The 25,794-nt window shown below is 40.1% G+C and overlaps 1 protein-coding gene across 4 annotated transcripts in view; it reads right to left on the bottom strand.

The window, feature by feature from the left end:
• The window catches only part of IRX4 (iroquois homeobox 4), a 121,183-nt gene that overhangs the window by 79,541 nt on the left and 15,848 nt on the right, over window positions 1–25,794 (bottom strand). For 2 of the 4 annotated variants that reach the window (XR_014225377.1, XR_014225379.1), the window contains exons 5-6: window positions 10,158–10,483; window positions 4,678–5,526 (exon numbers count right to left, since the gene is read on the bottom strand). Coding sequence is in view for 1 of the 4 variants with exons in the window: in XM_082259934.1 (XP_082116060.1) it covers window positions 4,775–5,526; window positions 10,158–10,483 (1,078 nt within the window). In the remaining 3 variants the exon portion in view is untranslated. Of the gene's footprint in view, window positions 1–4,658; window positions 5,527–10,157; window positions 10,484–25,794 lie in introns of those variants that run through there. The other 2 variants (XR_014225378.1, XM_082259934.1) reach the window with 2 other exon arrangements.

Genomic DNA, 25,794 nt, shown 5'->3' with positions numbered 1-25,794 from the left:
TACAGACCCCCCTGTATACTCTCCCATATACACAGTATATAGACCCCCTGTACACTCTCTCACACACATAATACACAGACCCCCTGTATACTCTCCCATATACACAGTATATAGACCCCCTGTATACTCTCCCATACACACAGTACACAGACCCCTTGTATACTCTCCCATATACACAGTATATAGACCCCCTGTATACTCTCCCATACACACAGTGCCTCTCAGAAAGAGTCCTTTCAATTGGTGAGGACAAAGCCAAGAACTCACCCTACAGGTATCTCCTGATCATACATAGCTGGCCGGTGGCTCTGATCTCACAGACCATGATCTGACATGTATGGCCATCCTCAGACTGATCCCCACCAGCTCAGAGTCTGCCAATCAAACACTTGCCCCTTGTTTGTCTCTGATACAATTTATTGGAGTGAACAAATAGAAATACCGTTTAAAAGTCCAACATGTGCATGAGTGTAAAGTCAGGAGGAGTGCCTTGTGTGAAATGAAGAAAAGGTCAGGATGATTCATTACTAGTCTAGCATGCTTCAACTGATAAGAGCCTCGAGAAAACTCCTTCTGGGTTTGTAAACTTCTGAGTTGTAAACTGCAAAGAACTCCAACACATAGCAGTCCGTGCTTTACACACTGGTATAAATAACTATCACAACACCGAGACTTTTTAAGAAAGAGAATTCAAACAAAGATGAATGGCTGAACAGAATATCCTAAAGCGGTGCTAAATCCAAAAAAACAAAAATGGCATTTATTACCACTCCAAAATGTACAACGTGGTGACTGCGCTAAGTGTCTCTTTTAAAGTTTTTTTCCCCCTTTATTTTCACCTGGTGATCCTGCCAGTAATACGCTTCTTCTTTAATGGTGGCCATACATGTTTTAATTAATCATTGATTTATTTTTCATTTAATCTTTTCTGATAGGAATACTTGAGCTATAATCAAGAATCCACTCTATTGATATGCTGTACACAGGTAAGTGGTTTTCAGTCAATAGTGAAAGTGTTAATAAACTCTTAGTCTTTCTAAAGTGGAACTTCACTCTCCCAACCAACATTGATTATTTGTAATCTTTATGCAGTAGTGAATTTATAGGAAAGTATATCATAATTATTTGTTTTAAACTTTTTGTTTTTTACATGTCTTCAGTTACTTCCTGTTTTTTTGCCTAGGCAAATGATGTCATACATCCCAGAAGTCTTCAGGAGGAAAGGAGGGGTTTTCTCAGCTAAGCACACTCTCCTGCCTGCATGCCTGAGCTAAAGGTAGATGGATTGTAGGACTTAGTGTGGTTCTAAAGGCAGAAGGTTTTTAACCAAGTTCTGGACTGGAAGGATTTGCCCCCTTTTGACCAGGCCACTTTTTGCGATTCAGCACTGCGTTATTTTAACGGAAAATTGTACCCAAATAAAATTGATGTTCTTTTTTTTCCTACAAATAGAGCTTTCTTTTGGTGGTATTTGATCACCTGTGCAATTTTTATTTGTTGCGCTATAAACAAAAAAGAGCTACAATTCTGAAAAAAAAAAAAAAAAATATATATATATATATATATATTTCACATTCTGCTTTATAATATTCCCCCCACCAAAAAATGTAAAAATCAAAATTTTTCATCCAATTTGTACTCTGCCACATATTTTTGATAAAAAGAAAATTGCAATAAGCGTATTTTGATTGATTTGCACAAAAGTTATCGCGTCTGCAAACTAGGGGAAAGATTTATGTCATTTTTATTTTTTTATTTATTTTTTTACTAGTAATGGCGGTGATCTGCGATTTTTGCAGGACTGAGACATTGCGACGGACAGATCGGACCCCTAACTGACATTTTTGACACTTTTGGAGGGACGAGTGACATTACTACAGTAATCAGTGCTAAAAATATGCAGTGTTACTGTAATAATGACACTGGAAGGGAAGGGGTTAACCTAGGGGTGATCAAATGGTTAATTGTGAGGCTAGGGGAGTGTTTTCTAACTGTGGGGAGAGGGACTTGTGAAATGACCATAGAGACCTGTGATCCTATATAGAAGTGATCATTTGATCATGTGATCATTTCAGAGAGAAGAACAGTCTGCTGTGTTTACAACAGCTGATTGTCCTTCTCTCTCAGCGAGGGGAAGTGATCGCAGGTGCCCCACGCCAATTGCAGCCGCCAATCCCATGGATCAGCATCCCCGCTGCCTAGTGGGGGCAGGAGCATGCTGCTGGAGGTGGGCACTCGCCCTCCAGCACCACTCCCACGACCGACGTACCTCTATGTAGTTTGGCGCAGCCGAGCCAGCCTGCCGCAGTAAAACTGCGCCAGGCAGTTGGCAAGTGGTTAATGCATCCTATGCATTAAGATAAAAAACCTTCTGTGTGCAGCAGCCCCCCTCATCCCCCCTAATACTTACCTGAACCCCATCTCAAACTAGCGATGTTGTACAAGAGACTCGGCTGTCCGGGATTCTCCCTCCTCATTAGCTGAGACAGCAGCCGGCGCCATTGCCTCCCACTGCTGTCAATCAAAGTCAGAGAGCCAATGAGGAGAGAGAGGGGGCGGGGCTCTGAATAGACACTCAGAGCAGTGGTTTGGCTCGGGTGCCCCTATAGCAACCTGCTTGCTGTGGGGGCACTCGGCACTCGGGAGGGCAAGATCTGGTCTGCTCTGTGCAAAACCACTGCACAGATCAGGTAAGTATAACATGTTTTATTATTAAATTAAAGAAAAACAAGATGTTAATATCACTTTAAATGCTACATGAATCATCTGCCATTACTCAAGATGGCCATAGCCAGAAATGCTAGGGGATTGTGATTTCTCAATAAAATAAAGCATAGAACCATGAATGGATTGGAGGAGGTTGGGGGAGGGGGGGGGGTTGCTTTGAATATTAAAAATAAATTAAATAGTGTTCCAGGTTTGTGGTGCTCAGACGCAGTGAAGGTCCACTTAAAAAAAATTCAGCAGTAGGATTTAATCACTTACTGGAAATGTATCTTCTTTATTTTGTATTATTTGCCTATTTTCCAGTTTAAGCTTGCTGCCCCAGGTTTCCTGTTTCAGGATAGCTCCTTTCTCTTCAGCATTCTATGGGGCCACCCTTGGATGCAGACACTAGAGCTGTGTCTCCTTACACTGTGTGCATCAATAGAAACACACAGCCCCATAGCTTAGGATGGCAAGGTACTCCTCTGCTCCTCTTTCCTCCCCCCTTCTCCTGGGAAGACCAGAAGTTCAGAGAAGCAGAACTGAGAGAGCAGGAGCCAGTAGCATTGAAAGTTGAAAACTGTAGGTGTCAGGGTAAGTATTTTAGTAAACTGTTTACTGGGGAATGTTTATTCTATTATGCTATGTATGTTAAGCTAAAAAAAAAATTCTGAGGGTTTAATACTACTTTAAGATATGATTGTAACCATGCCATTTTAAAATCTGATCGATCAAAATGCAATTGCAATAAGGAAAAAAGTATCTCAGGGCTGCCGATCAATGCAAAACAATCAATAATTTTCTGCCCTGGCTGATCAACTCAGGTTGATCAAATGCAATATAAATCGATTGGAAGGGAAATTATTGCTATTCATTTGGTTGTGGATTTCACTGTTTTAAAAGAATTGCATATAAATCAGATAATAAAATGGAAGAGAGTGTGGATGAAGGAACAACAGAGGCACCTTTGTATAGCAGCATTTCCACACTGGAGAGAGGGTACTGTTAGATGGTCTGGCAGATTTAAATAGACTCGACTAATAAATTAAAGTGAACTTTATATCTACATATCTTCTATATCAATCTGTCAATAGTTTTGAACCTCAACGTGTTTTACCTCATAAAGAGTCTTCATCAGGAATAAACAATGAAGAAAAAAGCCCAAAAGAGTGAGTGCAAATCCAAGGGAAACTTGGTGTGATACAGGGGATACCAAGCTCAGCCACAACCTCTATCTATGAGAGGAGAGCCTGTATAAATAGATAATCATAGGATCATTACCATCTGATATCAGTGTATGGAGAGCACCTAGGGAACCCCAGCAAGTGGTGTCAGACCATGGCTATGCAGACACAGTAATCTTTTACTATGCGACATTGGGCTTTTAACTTCATTGTTTACTGCCTGATGAAGACCCTTTATGAGTTGAAACACGTTGAGGTTCAATACCATTGACAGAGTGAAGATATCTCCGTTTGATGGAATCTTGGTTTGTCATATAAACCAGTAATGTTTTTGACTGCAATCTTTTGTTTTGTGTTTACAATTTTTTATATGTATTAAATAAAGAAATATACTTTTCACTAATTCCTTATTGTTTTGGGTATTGTTTTGTTTTGGGTCCCATTCCATGTTTGGTATACAATATGCAATAAGGGATGAGGTACCCATATATGGAGATATTTGGGTAAAAGCAACAGCAACAGTTTTTTTGTTCTTTTGGCATAAAGGATTTATAGAAATAAATAGAAACTAACCATCCTGTCATTGGTTTGTCTCAACCTGACCAACTGCCACTTTTGCTGGACAGCCTCGGCTGTTAAAATAAGTTAAAAAATAGACTTACTGGCCAGGTAAGCAGGTGAAAATAAAGGTAAAAAAGAAAAACCTTTAAAAAGAAACACATGCAGCCACCCCATCAAGAATTGGCAAGCTGCAATAGATACACATTTTTGTTTTTAGGTTTAATACCACATTAACAGTCATTGGAAGGGCTTCACTCTGGCCCCAATCTGAGATTTATGTTCTCTGTCTCTGCGATAAAGTTTCAATTTCACATTTAATAAAGTTATGAGCAAAACATTTTGCTGCTAGATTTGGGGAATGCAATAAACTCTTTGTTTGTGTCATGTCCTTTAGTTATAGTGCTAGGGTTCCCAACAGAACGTCCTAAGGAGCCAGCTTCAAGAACGCTTCCTTTGGTGGTGGCCCAAGAAACTGTGGTGTTGGTGAGGGCCTGGTTCAAAGTGCTGTGCCTGAACAATGGGTCATGAAACACCCCATCAACCCAGTTTCTGAGACTGGTTACAGGGGAATCTTGACGCCTGTCAATAACACAGACTGGTGTGGAAACAGTAGAAGAAGATGAGGATGAAGAAGGGGAAGACAACCCTTGGTGCTTTAGCATACAAGATGGGTATTCAGTTTGATTTAAGGAGGTGGCAGTGTGAGCGAGAGACCATATTCGTGGTTTGGAATCAAGTAGTTGTTGACTCTGCTGTGGAAAACATAGTTTGGATTCACAGGCTCTCTGTCTTGCTCTCATTAAGTCTTGCTCACATTCATCAACAACGTTTTTGAGGCAATTCTTAGCCCTATCAAGTTCTTGGTCTACTGTTGATGCTCTTAAAGGCATCTTAAGCAGTACATCTTTGCAATGTTCATTGAGGCAATCTCTGGTCCTCATTTGGTGTCCTTCCTGGGACTGATGATGAAATGGCTGTTTCAGTTCACATTCAGAGCTTTCAGACTCTATTGCATCAAAGTCATCAAGGTCACTCAGTTCCAGGTCTTTGTCTTCTCTTCCGCTACTCTCTTCTGCTGACAGAATTAAGATTGACAATTAAAGTTCCAATACATCAGCTTATATATCCCTTCAAGGGATACTAGTTATATTGGTCATACTGATATATAGCACTTAATATTATAACTACAATATTGATGATAACAGCGCAAGCCAATGCAATCATATTTGATCAAAATAAACAATGGCATTGGTCAGTTGTCAAACATTACAACCACTAAATTAGTATTCCATTGATGTGTCTGCTTGAACCGTTTAATGTGCATGCTTATGCAAATGGAGGAAGCAATGAAACTGGACACCAATACTGTAGCATCAATCTATTATCTTAGTATTCTGCTGAAAATATAACATTTAGTGTGCCTGAGACAAGAAAATGATGACCGGATAAGACTGAAATCCATTGAATAACATAAGAGGTGATCTAAACTAAAGATATATCTGTTATGCAGTCTTTGACTTTAGTTCCTAAAATCATGTTTGGCCAGCACCTTCTCACCTCCTACGTCTCACTATTGAACCATAAAAAATGATGAGTGAACTCACTTTCCAATAGTAAGGCATGGAAGAGTTTGATACTCTCAGGAAACTCTGGAAACCATCAAAAAAAGATGTGCCTTCAGATATGGAAGAGTATTTATTTATGCCAATTTATAATTTCTAAATACTGAGTACACCTCTACCTGTTTACTTAGGGGTAAAAAGGTAAATGAGAAAGTAAAAAAAAATACATATTTTTGCATACCTTATTTTTACTACTTTTTAAACTTTCAGCATCACATGGTACTTGGAAAACTCCCTGTGCCTTCATTTCTTGCTAAGGAACACTTTGTCCCTGGAAGTGTCACTATCTCCAACCCAAAGTCAGCAGTATATTGTCTCTGGTAATAGCACCCCCTCCAATATCTGACTCAGCAGTGCTCTTGGAAGTATCTCTGACCCACTCAACCTAAGCTCTGCACCAGAGGTGGGGGACTTGAGTCACATGACTTGACTTAAGTCAGACTTAAGTCATCAGTTTGAGGACTTGAGACTTGCTTGACTAAAATTAATAAAAGACTCGACTTGACTTTGACTTGGTATTCATGACTTGAGCCTTGACTTTGACTTGGTATTCATGACTTGAGACTTGACTTTGACTTGAGACATATGACTCGAAATGACTTTACTTTTTTAAGTTATTAAATATTTGCATTTTCTCAAGATGTGTTAAAGCAAAATTAATGTGCCTGTTATGTTTCTGACACCACAGTCACTTAAAACACCTCAGTGTGTTCTGATTTTTAGGACACTGGCTGTTTAACAATGGGAATACTTAACATGTTTTTAGCGACTGTGATGTTGAAACACGACTGGATGAAGGATTTTGAGCTGTTTGGGCATTCAAAGTGTTTCTTTAATATGCCAAGAAAAAAGCATTAAGCAGTTTTGTTAATGTTGAAAATAAAACAAAACCTTTCCTGACCACTGACTTTTAACTGATTTAAAGGTGAAAATTGGGGTAGATCAGTATTTTGACTTTATTTGTGACTTGACTTGACTTGCTTGACTTCTAGCAGGGACTCGACTTGACTTGCTTGCTTTTTGCCACAGTAACTTGGGACTTTCTTGAGACTTGAAGGGTAAGACTTGAGACTTGCTTGTGACTTGCACATGTGTGACTTACTCCCATGTCTGCTCTGCACAATAGTGCACTTAGAAACGTCCTTATCTCTGCATCCCCAAATGAGCTGCATATTAAACCTGCAGATATAACTCTCTCCATCTCTAACTCAGCAGTATAGTGTCCTGAAAATCATTCTCCCCATCCTAAACTCAGCAGTAACCCTTTCATTATCATCATTGCCTTGATAACCAGCTCAGCAGCACTCTGAAACTATTATACTCTAGCTCCCAGTGCTGCTTGGAGAATTACGGTCTTGGACTGTATCATATCATTCCTATGTTTATTAAGGACATGTGCAAAACACATAGGACAGCTAATGGTATGGGAAAATTACGCAGCAGGACCTAAAGTAGAAGTGCAGCTAATGGCAAATGTTTCTGCACAGTGCATAAACATACATTTTCGCTTGATTAGGTATCAAACATGCTCAAACTTCTGAACACCATTTTGTGTCTTTGGTCTTTTAAGTGATTGCCAGTTTTAGCTTGCAGTGTTGAGATTCTGGGTTCCATGCTCACTAGGAATACAGTCTGCATGGATTTGAATTTCTCTCTGTTGGCACAGCTTTCCTTTGGCTGTGCCTTATTCTTTAACCAACTCAAAACAAAGACTTCTGTCCAAAATTTGCTCTAAAGTATGTGCATATAGTTTACCGAACATTGCACTGTTTATTCCATCTCTAATATTAATACATTTTGTGTTGCACTGTGGAATATGTAAGCAATATACAGTATCTCACAAAAGTGAGTACACCCCTCACATTTTTGTAAATATTTTATTATATCTTTTCATGCGACAACACCAAATAAATGACACTCTGCTACAATGTAGAGTACTGAGTGTACAGCTTGTATAAGTCCCCGTTCACACTAAGGCGACCTGTGAGGCGACCTGGTCGCCTCACAGGTCGCCGTAGGTCGCCTTCCATAGGGAAGCTGCGAACCCGTTCTAATAGGAGCGACACAAGTCGCTCCGACTTAGAAAAAGGGTCCGGAGCTTCTTTGGGGCGACCCGGAGGCGACTGCCATAGACTTCAATGTTATGAAGTCCGTGGCGGCCGCTCCGAGGTCGCGGCGCGCTGCTCGCACCACGAACTCGGAGGTCGCCCCCCCAAGTCGGATCGCCCCAGTGTGAACGGGGCCTAACAGTGTGAATGTGCTGTCCCCTCAAAATAACACACAACCAACACACAGCCAAAAATGTGTCTAAACTGTTGGAAACAAAAGTGAGTACACCCCTAAGTGAAAATGTCCAAATTGGGCCCAGTTAGTCATTTTCCCTCCCAGGTGTCATGTGACTCGTTAATGTTACAAGGTCTCCGGTGTGAATGGGGAGCAGGTGTTTTAAATTTGGTGTTATCGCTCTCACTCTCTCATACCGGTCACTGGAAGTTCAACATGGCACCTCATGGCAAAGAACTCTCTAAGGCAGTGGTCCTCAACCCCAGTCCTCAGGGCCCACTAACAGGCCAGATTTTAAGTATTACCTTGGGGAGATGCAGACTAGAGTACTGCAATCACTGAGCAGCAAATTAAATCACCTGGGATGTATTTCAGTTATCTTGCAAACCTGGCCTGTTAGTGGGCCCTGAGGACCAGGGTTGATGACCACTGCTCTAAGGATTTGCAAAAAAAAGAATTGTTGCTCTACATAAACATGGCCTAGGCTTTAAGAAGATTGCCAAGACTCTGAAACTGAGCTGCAGCATGGTGACCAAGACCATACAGCGGGTTAATAGGACAGGTTCCACTCAGAACAGGCCTCGCCATGGTCGACCAAAGGAGTTGAGCGCACGTGCTCAGCCTCATATCCAGAGGTTGTCTTTGGGAAATAGATGTGTGAGTGCTGCCAGCATTGCTGCAGAAGTTGAAGGGGGGAGGGGGCAGCCTGTAAGTGCTCAGACCATACACCGCACACTGCATCAAATTGGTCTGCATGGCTGTCATCCCAGAAGGAAGCCTCTTCTAAATATGCACAAGAAAGCCCTCAAACAGTTTGCTGAAAACAAGCAGACTTAGGACATGGATTACTGGAACTATGTCCTGTGGTCTGATGAGACCAAGATAAATTTGGTTCAGATGGTGTCAAGCTTGTGTGGGGGCAACCAGGTGAGGAGTACAAAGACAAGTGTTTTGCCTACAGTCAAGCATGGTGGTGGGAGTGTCATGGTCTGGGGCTGCATGAGTGCTGCCGGCAGTGGGGAGCTACAGTTCGGTTGAGGGAATCATGAATGCCAACATGTACTGTGACATACTGAAGCAGAGCATGATCCCCTCCCTTTGGAGACTGGGCCGCAGGGCAGTATTCCAACATGATAACGACCCCAAACAAACGTCCAAGATGACCACTGCCTTGCTAAAGAAGCTAACGGTAAAGGTGATGGACTGGCCAAGCATGTCTCCAGACCTAAACCCTACTGAGCATCTGCGGGGCATCCTCAAATATAAGGCGGAGGAGCACAAGGTCTCTAACATCCACCAGCTCTGTGATGTCATCATGGAAGCGTGGAAGAGGACTCCAGTGGCAACCTGTGAAGCTCTGGTGAACTCCATGCCCAAGAGGGTTAAGGCAGTGCTGGAAAATAATGGTGGCCACACAAAATATTGACACTTGAGGCCCAATTTGGACATTTTCACTTAGAGGTGTATCCCCTTTTGTTGCAGGGGACAGCAAATTTACACTGTTATATAAGCTGTGCACTCACTACTTTACATTGTAGCAAAGTGTCACATGAAAAGATATAATAAAATATTTACAAAAAGGTGAGGGGTGTACTCACTTTTGTGAGATACTGTATAAAAGAGAAAAATTGATAGGTGTTTTTGTGATATTGTTTGACTATTGTCTATTTATCACTACTGTTTACTGGAACAAATTCACAGATACGCAGACATTTTGTTCCAATAAAGGTTATGTTCCATTGCGTGCATTATTTTGTGCACTGTAGGCCTTGTGTATACTGTTAGAATTAAATGTACAAACCCTCTATTTTTTTCTCATTCTTTATATTGTCTTTGGAAGATTCATCTTCATCTTCTTCATCATCCTCCTCATAAGGCCTCTTCTCATCTGAACACTTGTTTCTTGGTGGCCAAGTCATCTTGTTCTCCTTTTTCAGCCTCCTCCTGGCATTTGCAAACCACGTGGAGACCTGGGTGAGGGTCATCTTGGTGATGATGGCCAACATGATCTTTTCACCCTTGGTGGGGTAAGGGTTCTTCCTGTGCTCCTGTAACCATGCCTTTAACGTACTTGTGGTTTCTCGGGTGGCATTCTTCCTTCGAGTACCGCCGTCCATGGTACCATACCTGTAGAACACATTAACATTGCTCATATTTTCCACTTTGTTTGTGACTCTTAAACATATTCAGAGAAAAAGCACAGTGATAGTATAAGATTTGCCTTTTCAGTAGAACCTTGGTAACAATGTCATACAGGCTTTTGAAGTGCGTGATACTGTATAGTTAATATCCTAGTGAGTGAACGTCATTCTGCCCAGGATATCTGGAGACTGCTTTTAAGAGAAGAAATTTGAATGACCTAAGGGTATGACTGTTAATATAAATATTTTCCTTCGTGCTCCTTTATTAGGCACGTCTCATGCTTTTGTTGATGAAATTGTAAAAACGTATAAAGACAGTGGATTGCAGCTGAATATTTAATGCATATCATACTGAAAGGTCACCGGCACCCATGTGGTCTTAAAAAAAGGGTTGAAATGGCTTAAGTGGTTTTGTGCTGCTATAGGGATAATAGACGCAGCAAGGTAAAACTGTTCTAAATCCCTTCAGGGAAGGTGGACGCAGAGCACTGCGTACTTCTGAACATATGAGATGGCTACATTATGATTCGCCTAATACAAAGGCATTAGATGGTAGGTGAGAAGCGTTGCATGGCTGTTCATTTATATTGCATTGTGCTGTTCCCCAGCCACCAGGGCTTCTTAATGCATGAGATGAAAGCTGGGTAATACACGGTGAAACTCATGCATTTAATTCACATTGTTGTAGTTAATGGAGCTATACTTAGCATTCAATACAATATTTAATAATTGTAGATAAAAGCGGTATATTTAAATCATTAGCAAATGTAGGTCCTACTGAGAGATAGATAGATAGATAGATAGATAGATAGATAGATAGATAGATAGATAGATAGATAGATAGATAGATAGATAGATAGATAGATAGATAGATAGATAGATAGATAGACAGACAGACAGACAGACAGACAGATAGATAGATAGATAGATAGATAGATAGATAGATAGATAGATAGATAGATAGATAGATAGATAGATAGATAGATAGATAGATAGATAGATAGATAGATAGATAGATAGATAGATAGATAGATAGATAGATAGATAGATAGATAAACTATTTAACTGACAACCTGCTCGTAAAAATTCCCAACAGTGTTGATCAGTGCATCATCTCAGAGTAGAAGTCAATGTGAGATTAATCCTGTCAGACATGCAGCATTTTTGGGAGAAGATCCTATTGTGTGACAGGATCTCAGGCATGAAATTACAGGCTTGAAAAGCCATGATGTGACACAAATTGTAAGCATGCCGCATAAGGTCAAATTTAAAAGTGCCGGACATCAGCTCACTCAGTAATTTGCATGCAGATTATTAAAATGAAACAAAAAAAAATCACTGGTATGAAAAGCTGTTGTATAAAGCTGTCCCGGATATGAAGTGATTTTATTGACCAATCCAAATATTCCACTAATCAAATGAGGTGGAGAGAACTATAAAAATCATAATGAGGTTTCATTTTCAGAAATACAAATGGCTACTGTTTGAAAAATACAACAATTTTCTCAAATTTTCTGGTAATTTCAAATAAATGTACTGTGCGTGTAGCAGAGTTTACTTCGATGTCACATCTATTCCACTATCCACTCTTTTGCACAATTGTTCACAATGGAATTGTGCATTGCTAAGAAGTGTCTGCTAAGAATGATTTTGTAAGGTCGTAAAATCAGTTTGTTATATATTTACAGGTTACCACCTATGTATGATTGTTTTTGTACATAAATTGAACCAATTGTTGACCTGCTGTATCAATCGTCTGAACTGAGCAAATCAGCCAGACCTTGTGGTTTACGTGGGGATCTCTGTTATAAGATTTAAATATCTTTTTTGCCACTTATTTTTCCAATTGAAGAAGTGAAATTTCAAGTCTTCATAGCATTAACCATGCATTGAGTAATAAGACTGAAACAGGCAGTATATGAGCAGGCTCAATGAAGTGGTTTACACACAGGCCTATTATCAAATATATTAGGATTTATGGGTGTAACTACCGGGGTTGCAGGGGTTGCAACTGCAACAGGGCCCCATGCTCCAGGGGGCCTGTGCGTCTCCCCTGTACACCTGGATAGGAGGCGCGGCGGGGGCGGGGGCAGCATGTAGAGAAATCACTGTCCTCCTTTTTTCTCCTGTATGCTGCCCACACCACTCCTATCCAGTTCACTTGTGTTCTGCTGTCTCTGGGCCCCTGTGTGCTCCCCTGGTTCCCTCCGTTGCCAGCTGCTGCAGGGGATGTGTCACAATAGAGAACCAGGAAGGGGTCAGTAAATATGTATATTACCAGCTCCTTCCTTTTCTAAATGGACAGAGTCATAGTCAGTGACATTGTAAAAAAAAATAAACTAAAATGATAAAAAAATAATACAATTAAAATATCAAAAAGTAAAAACTACTGACACCAGTGAGTGAACTTCCAGGGTCGCAAAGGTCACACTTGTGACCGGGCCCTAGCATTCCACCACCGTGGGGAGGCCCCAAGATGGCAGTAAGGGGGCCCACTGCAGAACTTGTGAAAGGGTCCCGCTGCGGGACCGTAATAAAGGGCCCCGCAACGAGGGTAAAGGGCCCGAGGGTCAGTGGGAAGAGCCCCAGGCTTGAAGGGAAGGGCCCCGGCCAGGGGGCCCTTCATGGTTTCTTGCACAGGGGCCCTGAAGGTTCTAGTTACGCCTCTGTTAGGATTCGTTCTAAATTGGCGATTATCTTGTCACGTATCGATCGCAGATTGCAGATAATAAAAAACAAAAAGCATCCAAGAGCCACTGAGACTTTGATTTGAGTTCATACAAAGCAGTGGGAGGACGAAACATTCAGAGAGTTCAATGGCTCAGTTTAGGCTGCTCACAAAAGACAAGGCTACCCACTGGTAGGTACCCAGCCAGGCACATTTAAAAAGGAAAAAAATGCACTAATGAAAGTAGTGCCAGACCAAATGATACAAGTGTGCAAGTTTATTTATTAGTTTATACTAAAAACAGCCAACCTGTTTCGGGGTCAGAAAAAAACTCCCCCTTTATCAGGGCTATAACAAAACACAATATAATATAAATGTGACTACGAATGGTACTGTGGATCAGTCATTATATTATATTGTGTATTTACATTGTGTTTTGTTGTAGCCCTGAAGAAGGGGAATTTTTCTGACCCCTAAAACTGTGTTTTTAGTGTAAACTAAAACAATGGGTTTGAACTCTTATCCTTTGGTTTAGTGCTACTTCCATTGGTGCATGTTTTTTCATGTATGGATTGTAGACAAGTTTGGAAGTCTGCTTTGATATCAAACAGGTGAGATCCATATAGACATATGAAGAGTCTACCTGTATGCATGAGCCATCAACATACACCCCCTTTAATTGTCTTCTGCAGGTAGAATGCACAACTTTACATAATGCAGTAAGTTTAAAACTGACTAAGATGTATCGATTGTCTGTTCTTTGTGTTTGGAATGGGAAAAAATCCCTACATATACTATACACTGAGGTCAACGGATTACACAATAACTGCATGTGCACTGACTTTGTGCAGGTTCCCCAAGAAAACTCAGAATAGAATACCCGCACAGTAGGTACTAAACAAAAAAAAGAAAAACAAAGTTTCAAAGTAAATGACTTTTTCAGTTCATGACACATTTACTGATCCAACTAACACTTGGCCAAGCGTCATTGAAGCAAGTGCGTATTTTAAAAGCTGACATACATTTATGTCTATAGCAGCAACTGTTTGGATATGGATATATAAGGGGGATAAATTATTGGTGAAGAACAAATCCCGTCAAAAATAAAAAGAAAGGAAGACAAAACATTTCAAGAAATTATAAAGACCTCTTCCTAATATATATATAGTATATAATATATATTATATATATATATATATATATATATACTGTATATATTATGTATATATTATACACTATATATAATATATACAGTATATATGTATATATATATATATATATATATATATATATATATATATATATATATATATGTATGTATATATATATCTATATGATAAAATCAGTACTCCTCATAATGCATAGTTCTTCTTGTCAGTTTCTAAGCCTGTACTTACGTATCTAGTAGACCCCTGGCTTCAGACTCATGTTTAAGTCAAAGCTACACTGAGATCACACTCAACCCCTTTGTGACTTATCACCTAACTGTACGCACAGTACTATACTTACCTTTCCTGCACAAGCCAGTGTTCTGGATTCCATTCATTTAGGAACATTGATCATGACTCTGTCTGAACATATGTTTCTTACCCTTTAGCAATCAGCAACTCCGAAATCCTGCTTCCTCTTTCTCCCTCTTGCCCTACTTCACAAAAAATCAAAAGACAAATGCTTTCACATTTGATTACATAATCATCTCAGGAGGGAGACTGGTACACCAGAATCCGCAGTAAAGAAATGTATAATATCAGGTATTTCACAGTATATGAATTTATAGGGAACAGAATTGGGATGGGGCAATTTCAGTATAGGTCTGATAAAGCCTTCTGACTTCCTGCATAAATGAGACCTTCACCCAGAAAGGAAAGTGCAGTTCATTCCCCCTCCCCCCCCCCCCCACACTTTCCTCCCCATCCTTTAACACACCTACAGCTTTTTTTTGTCAAGGCACTTTTTATGACCAGTACCCACTCCTACCTCCTCAATTCTCACCTGGGCAAGAATGGCGTGCCCTTGTTCCCCCTTTCCCATCCCTTTCTCCCCAAATGCCCGCGGCCTCCTGGGACACATCACACATCTCAGGAGACTGAAGGGCCAGTCTCACTGCATTGTCATGCCCCGTGCATGCACAGCCAGCTGTGAGACATAAGGACATCAAAACCAGCTCCCAAATCCAAGATGGCAGCACCAGACCTGGAGCGTGGTGAAGATTAAGCTGTGGGGAAGACAGTACATTAGATTGGACTGGTAAATATCTCTTTCCTAAAGGTCAGAAGCTACAGTATTTGTAACTGCTGACTTGTATATTTTTATAACCCCATTGAAGTTCCTCTTTAAGTGCTTACCCCATAAGCAAATTTGGTTGTTTGTGTTGCCACTAATTTGATAGCTGTGATTGATTCCTAGAATACTCCAATTTTCTGTACAAGTTGAACAGGCCCAGAATGATAGGAACCCCTGAAGTATTTTTGGTACAATGAAATTTGAATGAGATGTGCAGTATAAATGAAAAAGGTACAGTAACCATACCCAGGAAAGAAATGCTGTATGTGCCAGTGACACTCAGTTTGTGGTTCAAGTGACAATTCTCTAAAAGATGTGGGTCTTACAATTATCACTATTATTTATTTGTTATTTATTTTTTACGGGTATTTATAGAGCGATGACAACTATAGCAGCGTTGTACACATTCCCATTTGTCCCTGCCCCCAAGCAGCTTACTATCTTAGGTCCCTATTTCATATCCATACATACACGTGCATGGGGCAGCACATGCCCCGCATCTCCCACAGGGTGCCCTGGGCCCTAACATCAGGACTTTAATTTTTTTTGTTCTTTTTTTTGCTGCTTTTTTAGTGGTAAACTCTCCTCCTGCCTAAATGTCTTGTCAGATACTTTGAAATTGCAGCCATGCATGCGTTCTGACATTGTCACATGACAATATAAGAAACTCCATGATTGGCTGAGATTTCTGAGTGTGGTTTTGGAGTATAATAAAAAATATACACATTAGATTCACTAAAAATGCTGGACTGCAGCTGTGCAACTAAGTTTGCCTGTCAATCTTCTCAGCCATCAGAATAGACACAGGATCATCCAGTCACCCATGAAGAAAGGTTAACAGCTTCCAACTCAAACAATACAATCATTGTACAATGTTGGTGATCACCCGGAACTCGAATCAATGTCGCAAATACTTCATATGTGTGCGTGTGAGGGGGGGGGGGGTCAACAATATAAGAGGGGGGGCATCCACCAAAAAAATATATATATATATTTGTTCTCTACCTACTGGGATAGGGATTAGTACAGTTTTGCAGAAATTGGGTTGTATGTTCGATCTCTAACAGGGTACAACTGTGGGGGAGGAAGGGGGGCATTAGAGTGTAAGCTACTGATCTGATTGGCATCATGTTCTCTTTGCTGCACTATTGTATATGTCAGAGTTATATGAATGTATTTTACATTGTAATAACATTGTGCAACTTTGGGGGGAAGGGGGTGGGGGTTGATTTAGTCATTAGAATGTACGCGTCTCTGGTGCAGAGATTGATGTGACCGGCTCAGTGTTCTCTGTAGAACATGGCAGAGCTATAAAAATATTAATAAAAATAATAATAGCGATAATAGTGACTGACGGTGGTGGAACATTAGAGTGTAGGCCCCCCTGGTGCAGAGATTGATGTGACCGGCTCAGTGTTCTCTGTAGAATATGTCAGAGTTATGTAAATATTAATAAAAATAAGAATAGTGATAATAGTGACTGATGGTGGTGGAACATTACAGTGTAGGCCCCCCTGGTGCAGAGACTGATGTGACCGGCTCAGTGTTCTCGGTAGAATATGTCAGAGCTACTGTATATAAATATTAATACAAATAATAATAGTGATAATAGCGACTGATGGTGATGGAACATTAGAGTGTAGGCCCTCCTGGTGCAGAGACTGATGTGAATGGCCCAGTGTTCTCTGAAGAGCAATGCGGAATATGAATAATAATAATATTAATAATTTGTGGCTGTGTTGTCCATTAGAGTTTAAGCTACTGGGTTGCAGAGAGTGATGTAAATGGCCCAGTGCTCTGTATACAATTCTGCAGAATATGTCAGAGCTATATAAATATATAATATGACAGTGTGAGACTGTGGTGGTGATATAGTCTTCAAACTATGGTCCTCCAGTTGTTCAGGAACTACAATTTCCATCATGCCTAGTCATGTCTGTGAATGTCACAGTTTTCCAATGCCTCATGGGATGTGTAGTTCTGCAACAGCTGGAGGGCCGTAGTTTGTGGATCCCTGTATTAGAGTGTAAGCTCATATAGTGTAGAGACTGATGTAAATGGCTTTGTGTTCTCTGCCCCCCCCCCCCCTCTCTTTCTCCCTCTCCTGACTCTCTCTCCCTTTGGAGTAAACAGGAAAAACTCAAGCAAACTCCTTGAAAATAGTTCCCTGATTTAAACCGAGGAGCCCTGTACTGCAAATCAGATGTGATATTATATGTCTCTGCATCACAAAATAAAATGAAGAGTATGAGTCTACATCAATCTGATAACTTTTAGTTATTGTCTGCCAATACTTATGACCTGCGTGTTACATATGATAAATAGTGTTACCACAGCTGTCCCTTTCCATTCTCATTCATTATATTTTGCACTTATCAGTTCTACTCCTAACATTTGTATAACTTACAGACTGTATCTACAGTATATAGTTAAAAATAAACTTCTCAGAGGAGAACTGTGGAGGCTGCTATAGTTAACCTCCTAAAATGCTAGTTGGCTTGCTTCTGCAGGCATAAAGGTTTCCAACCATGCTGGAAGTAACTGATTTACATGTTTGCAGTCATTTGAGTTAGTGCCATAGCAAGTCAGCATATTTTTTTTTCATTGCTTTATTTTTTTTATACCATAAATGCCAAGTGAATCAGTTTGGCTGAATACTCATTCACAGTTTGAAACTTTGATAAGTGTGTGTTGGCAGGTGTAAGTGCCTTTTCATTGATACTCCCTCTTTGTTGATGTAGTTGGTGAAGTTAGTTCCTTTTTATATGCCAGCTGTGGGTGGGCCCAGTGGAGTTGGGGTATGGGAGCAGGACACCCCTTATCAGTAGGATGTAGTGCTGTGCTGGGAGGAGAGAGAGAGCCCTTTGCCAGCCTGCACTGCTAGGGTGACACATTGGGGGAAAAGGGAGAAACCTTGCCACCCCTGACCTTCCTGAAGCACGTCCTGTGGCTTATATTAGGCTGGCATCGAGACCTAAGCGAGGAGCACTCTATGTGTAAGAAATAAATGCCCTATATGTGAGTCCCTATGGAAAGAGTATAATAACATCTGGGAAGATGGCTGCAATGGTTTTGTGACTTTGCTAAATATTCTGCACTAAGGAAGTCATATAATGGAGGTATGATGTTCTGCACTACAGACTACTGTCAGGAAGTCATGATAGTGACTGTTGTCTTGTAAAGAAGAAACGTCATTATGCCAGTGTGAAAACTATGCAGTAAAGCATTGAAAATGCTTTTGGGGTGGACATTTTGTATTTTTAAGTAATAGGCCTCAGGCAAGGAGAGTGTGACATAATATGCTGGGGCATATCCAAAATGACAGGTGGGTGACTACCCCATCCAAAAAGAATCAGAATGGGTCCAGAGTCATCTTAGCAGGAACAGCCTGACACGTGTGTCTCAGAACCCTGACTACCACTCACCACAACACACGTTTACATGTGAAGTGAAAGGAATAGTATTCCTGCAAATGGAAGACTAGAGGCTAGGTTGATGGCAATCAGTAAACCATTGCTTACAGTGCTCTATGGTCATCAGCCTTTCATGTGGGACGCTCCAGATGACGTCGTAGTGACGAAACGCGTAGGGCGTGGCTTATTGCGTCAGTACGTCACTTCCGGTAGCGGTGGTTCAGACCGGTGGAACGCGGAAGCGACACAGCCTGGCGGACCCTGCACGCTGAAAGTGAACTCCTACAATGTGAGTGGATATTACACCTGCTTTCATCTCACACATGATATACTACGCAATAGAGGCTATTTTCTATTACAGCAAATGAGGAGAATTGAGCCACCCATCAAAAGAGTGCGCAAATGAGGAGAATCGAGCCACCCATCAAAAGAGTGCGGTAAGCAATTATACCCAGTGGGGATCCACGGGTATCTACTTTCTCATTGTATAAGTATTTTACTGAGCACTTGATACACTGGCTCACAGCAAGCACTAAAGCACCTTGTATTAACCAAGTGGTGACACTATATGGTTTCATTTAATGCACTATATGCACTTTTAATGATGGTACATTTTTAGTGTTAAAAACGCATTGGCTTTAAAGTGGATTGCTTTTAAAACGGATTGTTTTTAAACGCACAGCACACGTTTTTAAAACACATGTTTTTAAAATGCACAGCACACATTTTATCTTCACGTTTAAAAACGCACAGTACACATTCTTGTGGTAACGCCTGGCACCAACAACTTTGTACTTTCATCAGCCTTTCATACCTCTTTTTAAATTGAGAGACCAGTAAACAGGTGGTTATTAGGCAGTTTGAAAAGGTTTATAAAGCTTACTCCTATGGCAGACCCTGGTAACACTCATTAAAGTAGCTAATGCAGCTCTGTTGCACATTTCAGGCATGAACCCGCTGATAAAGCTTCTAAAGTTAGAAGTGCACCAAAGATTATGGTCGTGGGAATTAGGGAACCGGAGAAAGAGCAGTTCACCATTGTGTCCTTATTATTTTCTGTTTACTGAGCAATTTGCCAAAATTTTGGAGGGTTTCTGTCTGCTTTCTAAATGATTACTAACTGCTTGCCAAACACCTGGAAAGGCTATAGATATCTGATAAGAAGTCAAACAAAGTCTGTGGAGAGCCAGCTTTTAGATTCTCCCTGTGGGATTCTCAGGCAATTTCAACCATGTTTAACCAGCATTCAGTCATAAAAACAACTGAACAGATCAAAGCAATCTACCACCAACACTTTAGATCAGTTAGCAGTGTGCAAAGTAACTGTTGATGGTAGGTTGCATTCATTTTGTTGTCATTTTTTAGACTGAAGCAAAAAGAATTAGAAACAGAATTTCATGTACCTCTGGCTGGAATTAACCGTAACACCTGTTGTTGAACACCCAAAAGGGTTCAAAGTGCACTCAATAGCTATTTGATATAGCAGTTGTCAAGCATTTGCCAGGCTTCAGCATAGCCTATCATACATCAGCTGAAAGACTTGTTGTTTTGCAACAATCTATCACCAAAGTATAAGGTGATGTTGGGTACAGAAAGGGCGTGTGCCATGAACACAATTCCATGATCATCTAATACAGTATATGCTTCTAAAGATTCGTCCATGTCACATAGGGGGAAATTTACTAAAACTGGAGAGAGCAAAATCTGGTGCAGTTCTGCATAGAAACCAATCAGCTTCCAGGTTTTATTGTCAAAGCTTAATTGAACAAGCTGAAGTTAGAAGCTGATTGGCTACCATGCACAGCTGCACCAGATTCTGAGTGCTCCAGTTTTAGTAAATCTCCCCCATAGTTACATAGTTAGTCAGGTTGAAAAAAGACACAAGTCCATCTGGCTCAACCAATAAAAAACAAAAAACACAACCATACAATCCAATATACACAATCCTATACACAATCCAAAAAGTCTTCCTGATTATATATATGCCTTTTTACCTAGATTAATATCCCTAGGGCTGGACCTTTGAACTCAGGAATCCCAGAAAGTTCTACAAATATATAAGAAATCACTCTCCCCATAAGCTTTGATAAGTTTCCTGAATTTGTTCAAACGATTTAAAAAAAAAAAAAATACGTAAAGCTCAGTTCCAGCTAAAATTGTTATTTTGTATTTAAACGCTTGCCGGCCACCGCACGACTATATACTGCGGCGGTCAGCCCCTCACAGGCAAAGCGACGTTAGCCTGTGTGGGTCTAGGGAGCGAGCGCGCGCTCCTGAAGGCGTGCTCCCGCTCAGTCACGGACCCCCCCGCGCGTGTGCCTGGCGGACCCGATGTCCGCCGGTCACTCGCGATCGTCTGTTACACCAGGAGAAAGGCAGGCGGCTAATGTAAACAAAGCCGCCTGTCATTCTTCCCTGTGTAAGAATGGAGATCAAACGGTTCTGCTATGTAGGACTGTTGATCTCTGTTCTTACACATCAAGCCACATCCAATCACAGTTAGAATCACGCCCCTAGGGACACACTTAACCGCTCCCTCTCAAAAAAAGTTAACCCCTTCACTGCCAGTGTCATTTTTACAGTAACAGTGCATATGTATAGCACTGATTACTGTAGTAATGTCACTGGTAACCCCAAAAGTGTCAAAAATGTCAGTCAAGGGTCCGATCTGTCCGCCGCAATGTCGCAGTCCCGCAAAACAAAATCGCAGATCGCCGCCATTACTCGTTAAAAAAAAAAAACAACAAAAATGACAAAAATCTTTCCCTTAGTTAGTAAACGCAATAACTTTTGCGCAAACCAATCAAAATACACTTTTTGCGATTTTTTTAGCAAACATATGTAGCAGAAAACAAATTGGCCTAAAATTTTTAAAATTTTTGATTTTTACATATTTTTGGGGAATTTCATATAAAAAATGTGAAAAATATGGTTATTTTTGCAAAATTGTCGCTCTTTTTTCATTTATAGCGCATGATCAAAAAATCGCACAGGTGATCAAATACCACCAAAAGAAAGCTCTGTTTGTGGGGAAAAAAGGACGTCAAATTCGTTTAGGTACAGCGTCGCACGACCGCGCAATTGTCCATTAAATCACGCAGTGCCGAATTTCAAAATAGGACCTGGTCAGGAAGGGGGTAAAATCTTCCGGGGCTTAAGTGGTTAATCGAGCGAGCAAGGATGATTAGAGCCTCTGTTTTATTTATTTTTTCTTTTTTTGCTTGCTGTGTCTATATTGGGAAAAATTCCCCACACATCCTGTGAAAACAAAAGACGATGGGTAATCTCTCCACTTGGGACACAGACAAAAATAATAAAATTCATTTCAGTAGAGAAGGGGAGTTGGGTAGAATTGTAATAATGTTTTATTGCTGTCTGTGCTTCTTCCTATCATGGAGATCATTTCTCCTACAGGTGTCACAGTGTTCGTAAGGGAGGGGATAATCTATCCAATGAGGGCACCAAAATTAAAACCTGATGAAAATATAAACTCCCCCCCGGCCATCTCAAAATGAAAAAAAGAGAAATATTTGGTTGGTTTTAGGTTCTAAGTTAACCCTGAGCTAAGAGAAATATGTTGTCTTTGGTTGCCTCCTCCTGAAGATGCCAAGTTGTGTGTCTCTATCACAAAACAAGTATGTATTCAGTGAAGTCAGAACTCCTAATCTGAATATCCTTTTTTGTACAGTGATTTAAGGTACGCATCTCCAGGCAGCACTTTTCTTCCCATTTTCTGAAGATACCAGCTTTACCCAACTCTTTTAGCAACTATAAAAGTTCTAGCTGAAATTGGTTTTACACCATTGGATTAGCATTATGCAGCAGGCAGCTAGTACTGTATATTCAGAAGGAGAGGTCAGCCTATGTAGTTTATTCATATTCAATTAAATCTAAACCTAAAGATTTTATAATTACTCTTCTCTCATACCACAGCATGTCCGACCTTCTTAACACCTCTTGAAAAAATGTGCAAATTGAATCCACATTCCCCTGGAATTATTTCTCTTCTTTACGCTTCACGGATTTCTTCCCAATCCACTAGTAAACCTGCCTACGCTTTTGCTTGGGAACTCGATCCAGGAGACTCTTCAAATATCAATGAATGGAGTAAAATCTGGACAAATGCAGCCAAATGTTCTATTAATGCTCTAGCCTAAGAGAATGCATATAAAATAGTCGCTGGTATATGACTCCAGGAAAACTATTACATATTTCTCCTTCAATCTCCCCTTTATGCTTAGAGGATGTAATTCTAGAGGGACTTTATTACATATTTGGTATGAATGCCCTGTTGTCCAGAAACTATGGACAAAAATGTATAATATGATTAGCAACATTTAAAAAAAGATACAAAAAAACATAATTCTGGATCCTTGGGGAGCCTTACTACATAGACTACATCTGAGCTTTAGAAAATCTGAAAGAGAATGTATCTCTTTTATATTTGGCCTCACAGCAAAATTATTGCAAAAGCTTGGAGAACTCCATCCCTGAATGTTAGAGAGGTGAAGCAAAGACTTATGGACATGGAAAACTAACCTCTATTTTATTTGATAACCATTCTGACTTTTTAAAAGTCTGGTCTCCATGGCTCGACTATACCAACAAAGCTAATATTGTTAGTTCTTTGTTTTTCTCTAAATTTATATAGCTACATTCATAATTTGTCTAAGCCCAGCATATCCTAACCCACCTATCCATCTTCTCTTCTTTATTTCTGTCTTCTCCTTCTTTTTCTTTTCCATTCCTTATTTTTTGTTGTCAACCTTTTCTAATATATTTTAACTGTTCACACATTATAAACATTTTTTTCTGGTTAATAACTATGTAATATTTTTTTTCTTTTTGTTGTTGTTGTTGTTGTTGTTAATATATATATATATATATATATATATATATATATATATATATATATAACATTTCTGTATAACTCTGTTTATGTATTCTATTCTAATCATCTTAATGAATAAAATTGTAACACCAAATAACTCTAAACTCTAAGAAGATTTAAAAGACAGAAAATAAGGCAACTCTATATTCAATAATACATCATTAGGTGTATTTTTTTTTTTTTAGTTAAAACTATGTAGGTTCCTGAATATGGGCTTCTTGTGATCTCTGTACAGCAAAGTTTGGATATAGATGTAAATAAAAAAGCTAATCAGCTGTGCTGCAGTGCAAAGGAGCATTCTGATAGGCAAGGCTGGCCCAAGACATTGTGCTGCCTGGGTCCAAGAATAAAATTCTGCTCCCCCCCCCCCATTTAAAAAAAAAAAAAATCACACCTAACAAAAGGCCCCCACATCCATTATTTTATATAAATATAAAATATAGAAAATATTATATATACTGTTATCTTCTTCCATAACTCACCACGGACCGGTCCACCAAACACTCACTGTCTGTCCTCAGTCCTCCTGTCACTCCTGTGTCTGCCGCGCCCACCACCCTAGAAGATCCAGCCTGCCCTGCGTGAGATGGAGTGCTCTGATGTCTGACTTCTTTGTGCACACCACGATCACATGAGGGACATTCCCTGGAGGAGATGCTCCGCCTCCTCATACTCATCAGATTGCACTATGGGCGGCAGTATGAGATGGGGAAATGCCGTAATGCCCCACAAACTGAGGACACCCAAAACTGCTGGAAAAATAATCTTGGGAGTCTATTTGCTGCCCCTCTCCAAGTTCTGCCTGGGTCCAATGAACCCATGGTAGGGCCGGCCCTGTAGATAGGAGGAGACAGCTCATCAACCTGCCACTTCTCCTTTTACTGTCCAGTCATATTGTGTGGGAGGGCCAAGGCCTTTAAGTTCTATTCAACAGTAGCAGAGAAAATCATGTCTCTGCTAGACAGAGCTGTGCTATATAACTTTGTTGTGTAGACTAGACCTGGTGGACAGAAATACAAATCCCTTCTCAGACAAAACAGCTCATGTATATGTATTTCTTCTGTGTATTTCAGCTTTAAACCCATTATATATACACACAACAATTATTGGGAGGTACCCTATATTTAAAATCTTCTAGAAAAAATTTAATCTGCTCCTTAGTATAATAGAAACAAATACTAATCTATTGTTTAACAACTTCAGGACTGACCAGTGACCACCGCATGTATACTGTGGCAGTGTAGCCCTGCTGCACTACATCCTGTACATGTATGTGATTTTGTATGTATGGATAGTGGGCGCATAAAAAGTGTCTGATGCCAAGCCGATCAGTGGGTCCTGCCCAATGATTTATGGCCAGAGCCTGCTGATTGGCTGAGCAAATGACAGAAGAGAGCCCTGTGGAGGTAAATAACAAAGGACTCTCCACTGTCAGCAGTGATGTGCTGTTTTTTTTTTTTTCTTACTGCCAAGCAGGGAGTAACTAGCATATTGCTTATTAAAAACAGCACACACTACACACAGTAAACATTGTTAGGCACACATTTACCCCTTACATTACCCTAGATGTTACCCCCCTCCCAGCCAGTGTTATTAGTACAGTGACAGTGCATATTATTAGCACTGATCACTGTATTAGTGACTCTGGTGATGTCAGTTCCTGCTCAGTGTCAGGTAGTGTCAGATTGCCTGCCGCACTATCACAGTCCCATTATAAGTCACTGATCACTGCCGTTAGTAGTACAAAAAGAAAAAAAATTTGCAGATGCTATAACTTTCACGAAAACCAATCAATATACACTTATTTTTTTTCACCCAAGATCTGTAGCAGAATCAATTTTGGCTGAAATTTATGAAGAATTTTTTTTTTTTTAATTATTTATTAGATAAGTCTTAAAATTAGAAAGTAAAAGATATTTTTTTCAAAATTTTTGTTTTTATTTTTTTTATATCACAAAAGATAAAAAACCCAGTGGTGATCAAATAGCACCAAAAGAAAGCTCAATTTTTTGTAAAAACAAAATGATACAAATTTTGTTTGA

This window comes from Pelophylax lessonae (genome assembly GCF_965119305.1).
Source record: "Pelophylax lessonae genome assembly, chromosome: 5".
NCBI classification, from domain to species: domain Eukaryota; kingdom Metazoa; phylum Chordata; class Amphibia; order Anura; family Ranidae; genus Pelophylax; species Pelophylax lessonae.
The sequence above is the reverse complement of the archived record's forward strand: the minus strand, read 5'-3'. Positions and strand labels throughout refer to the sequence as shown.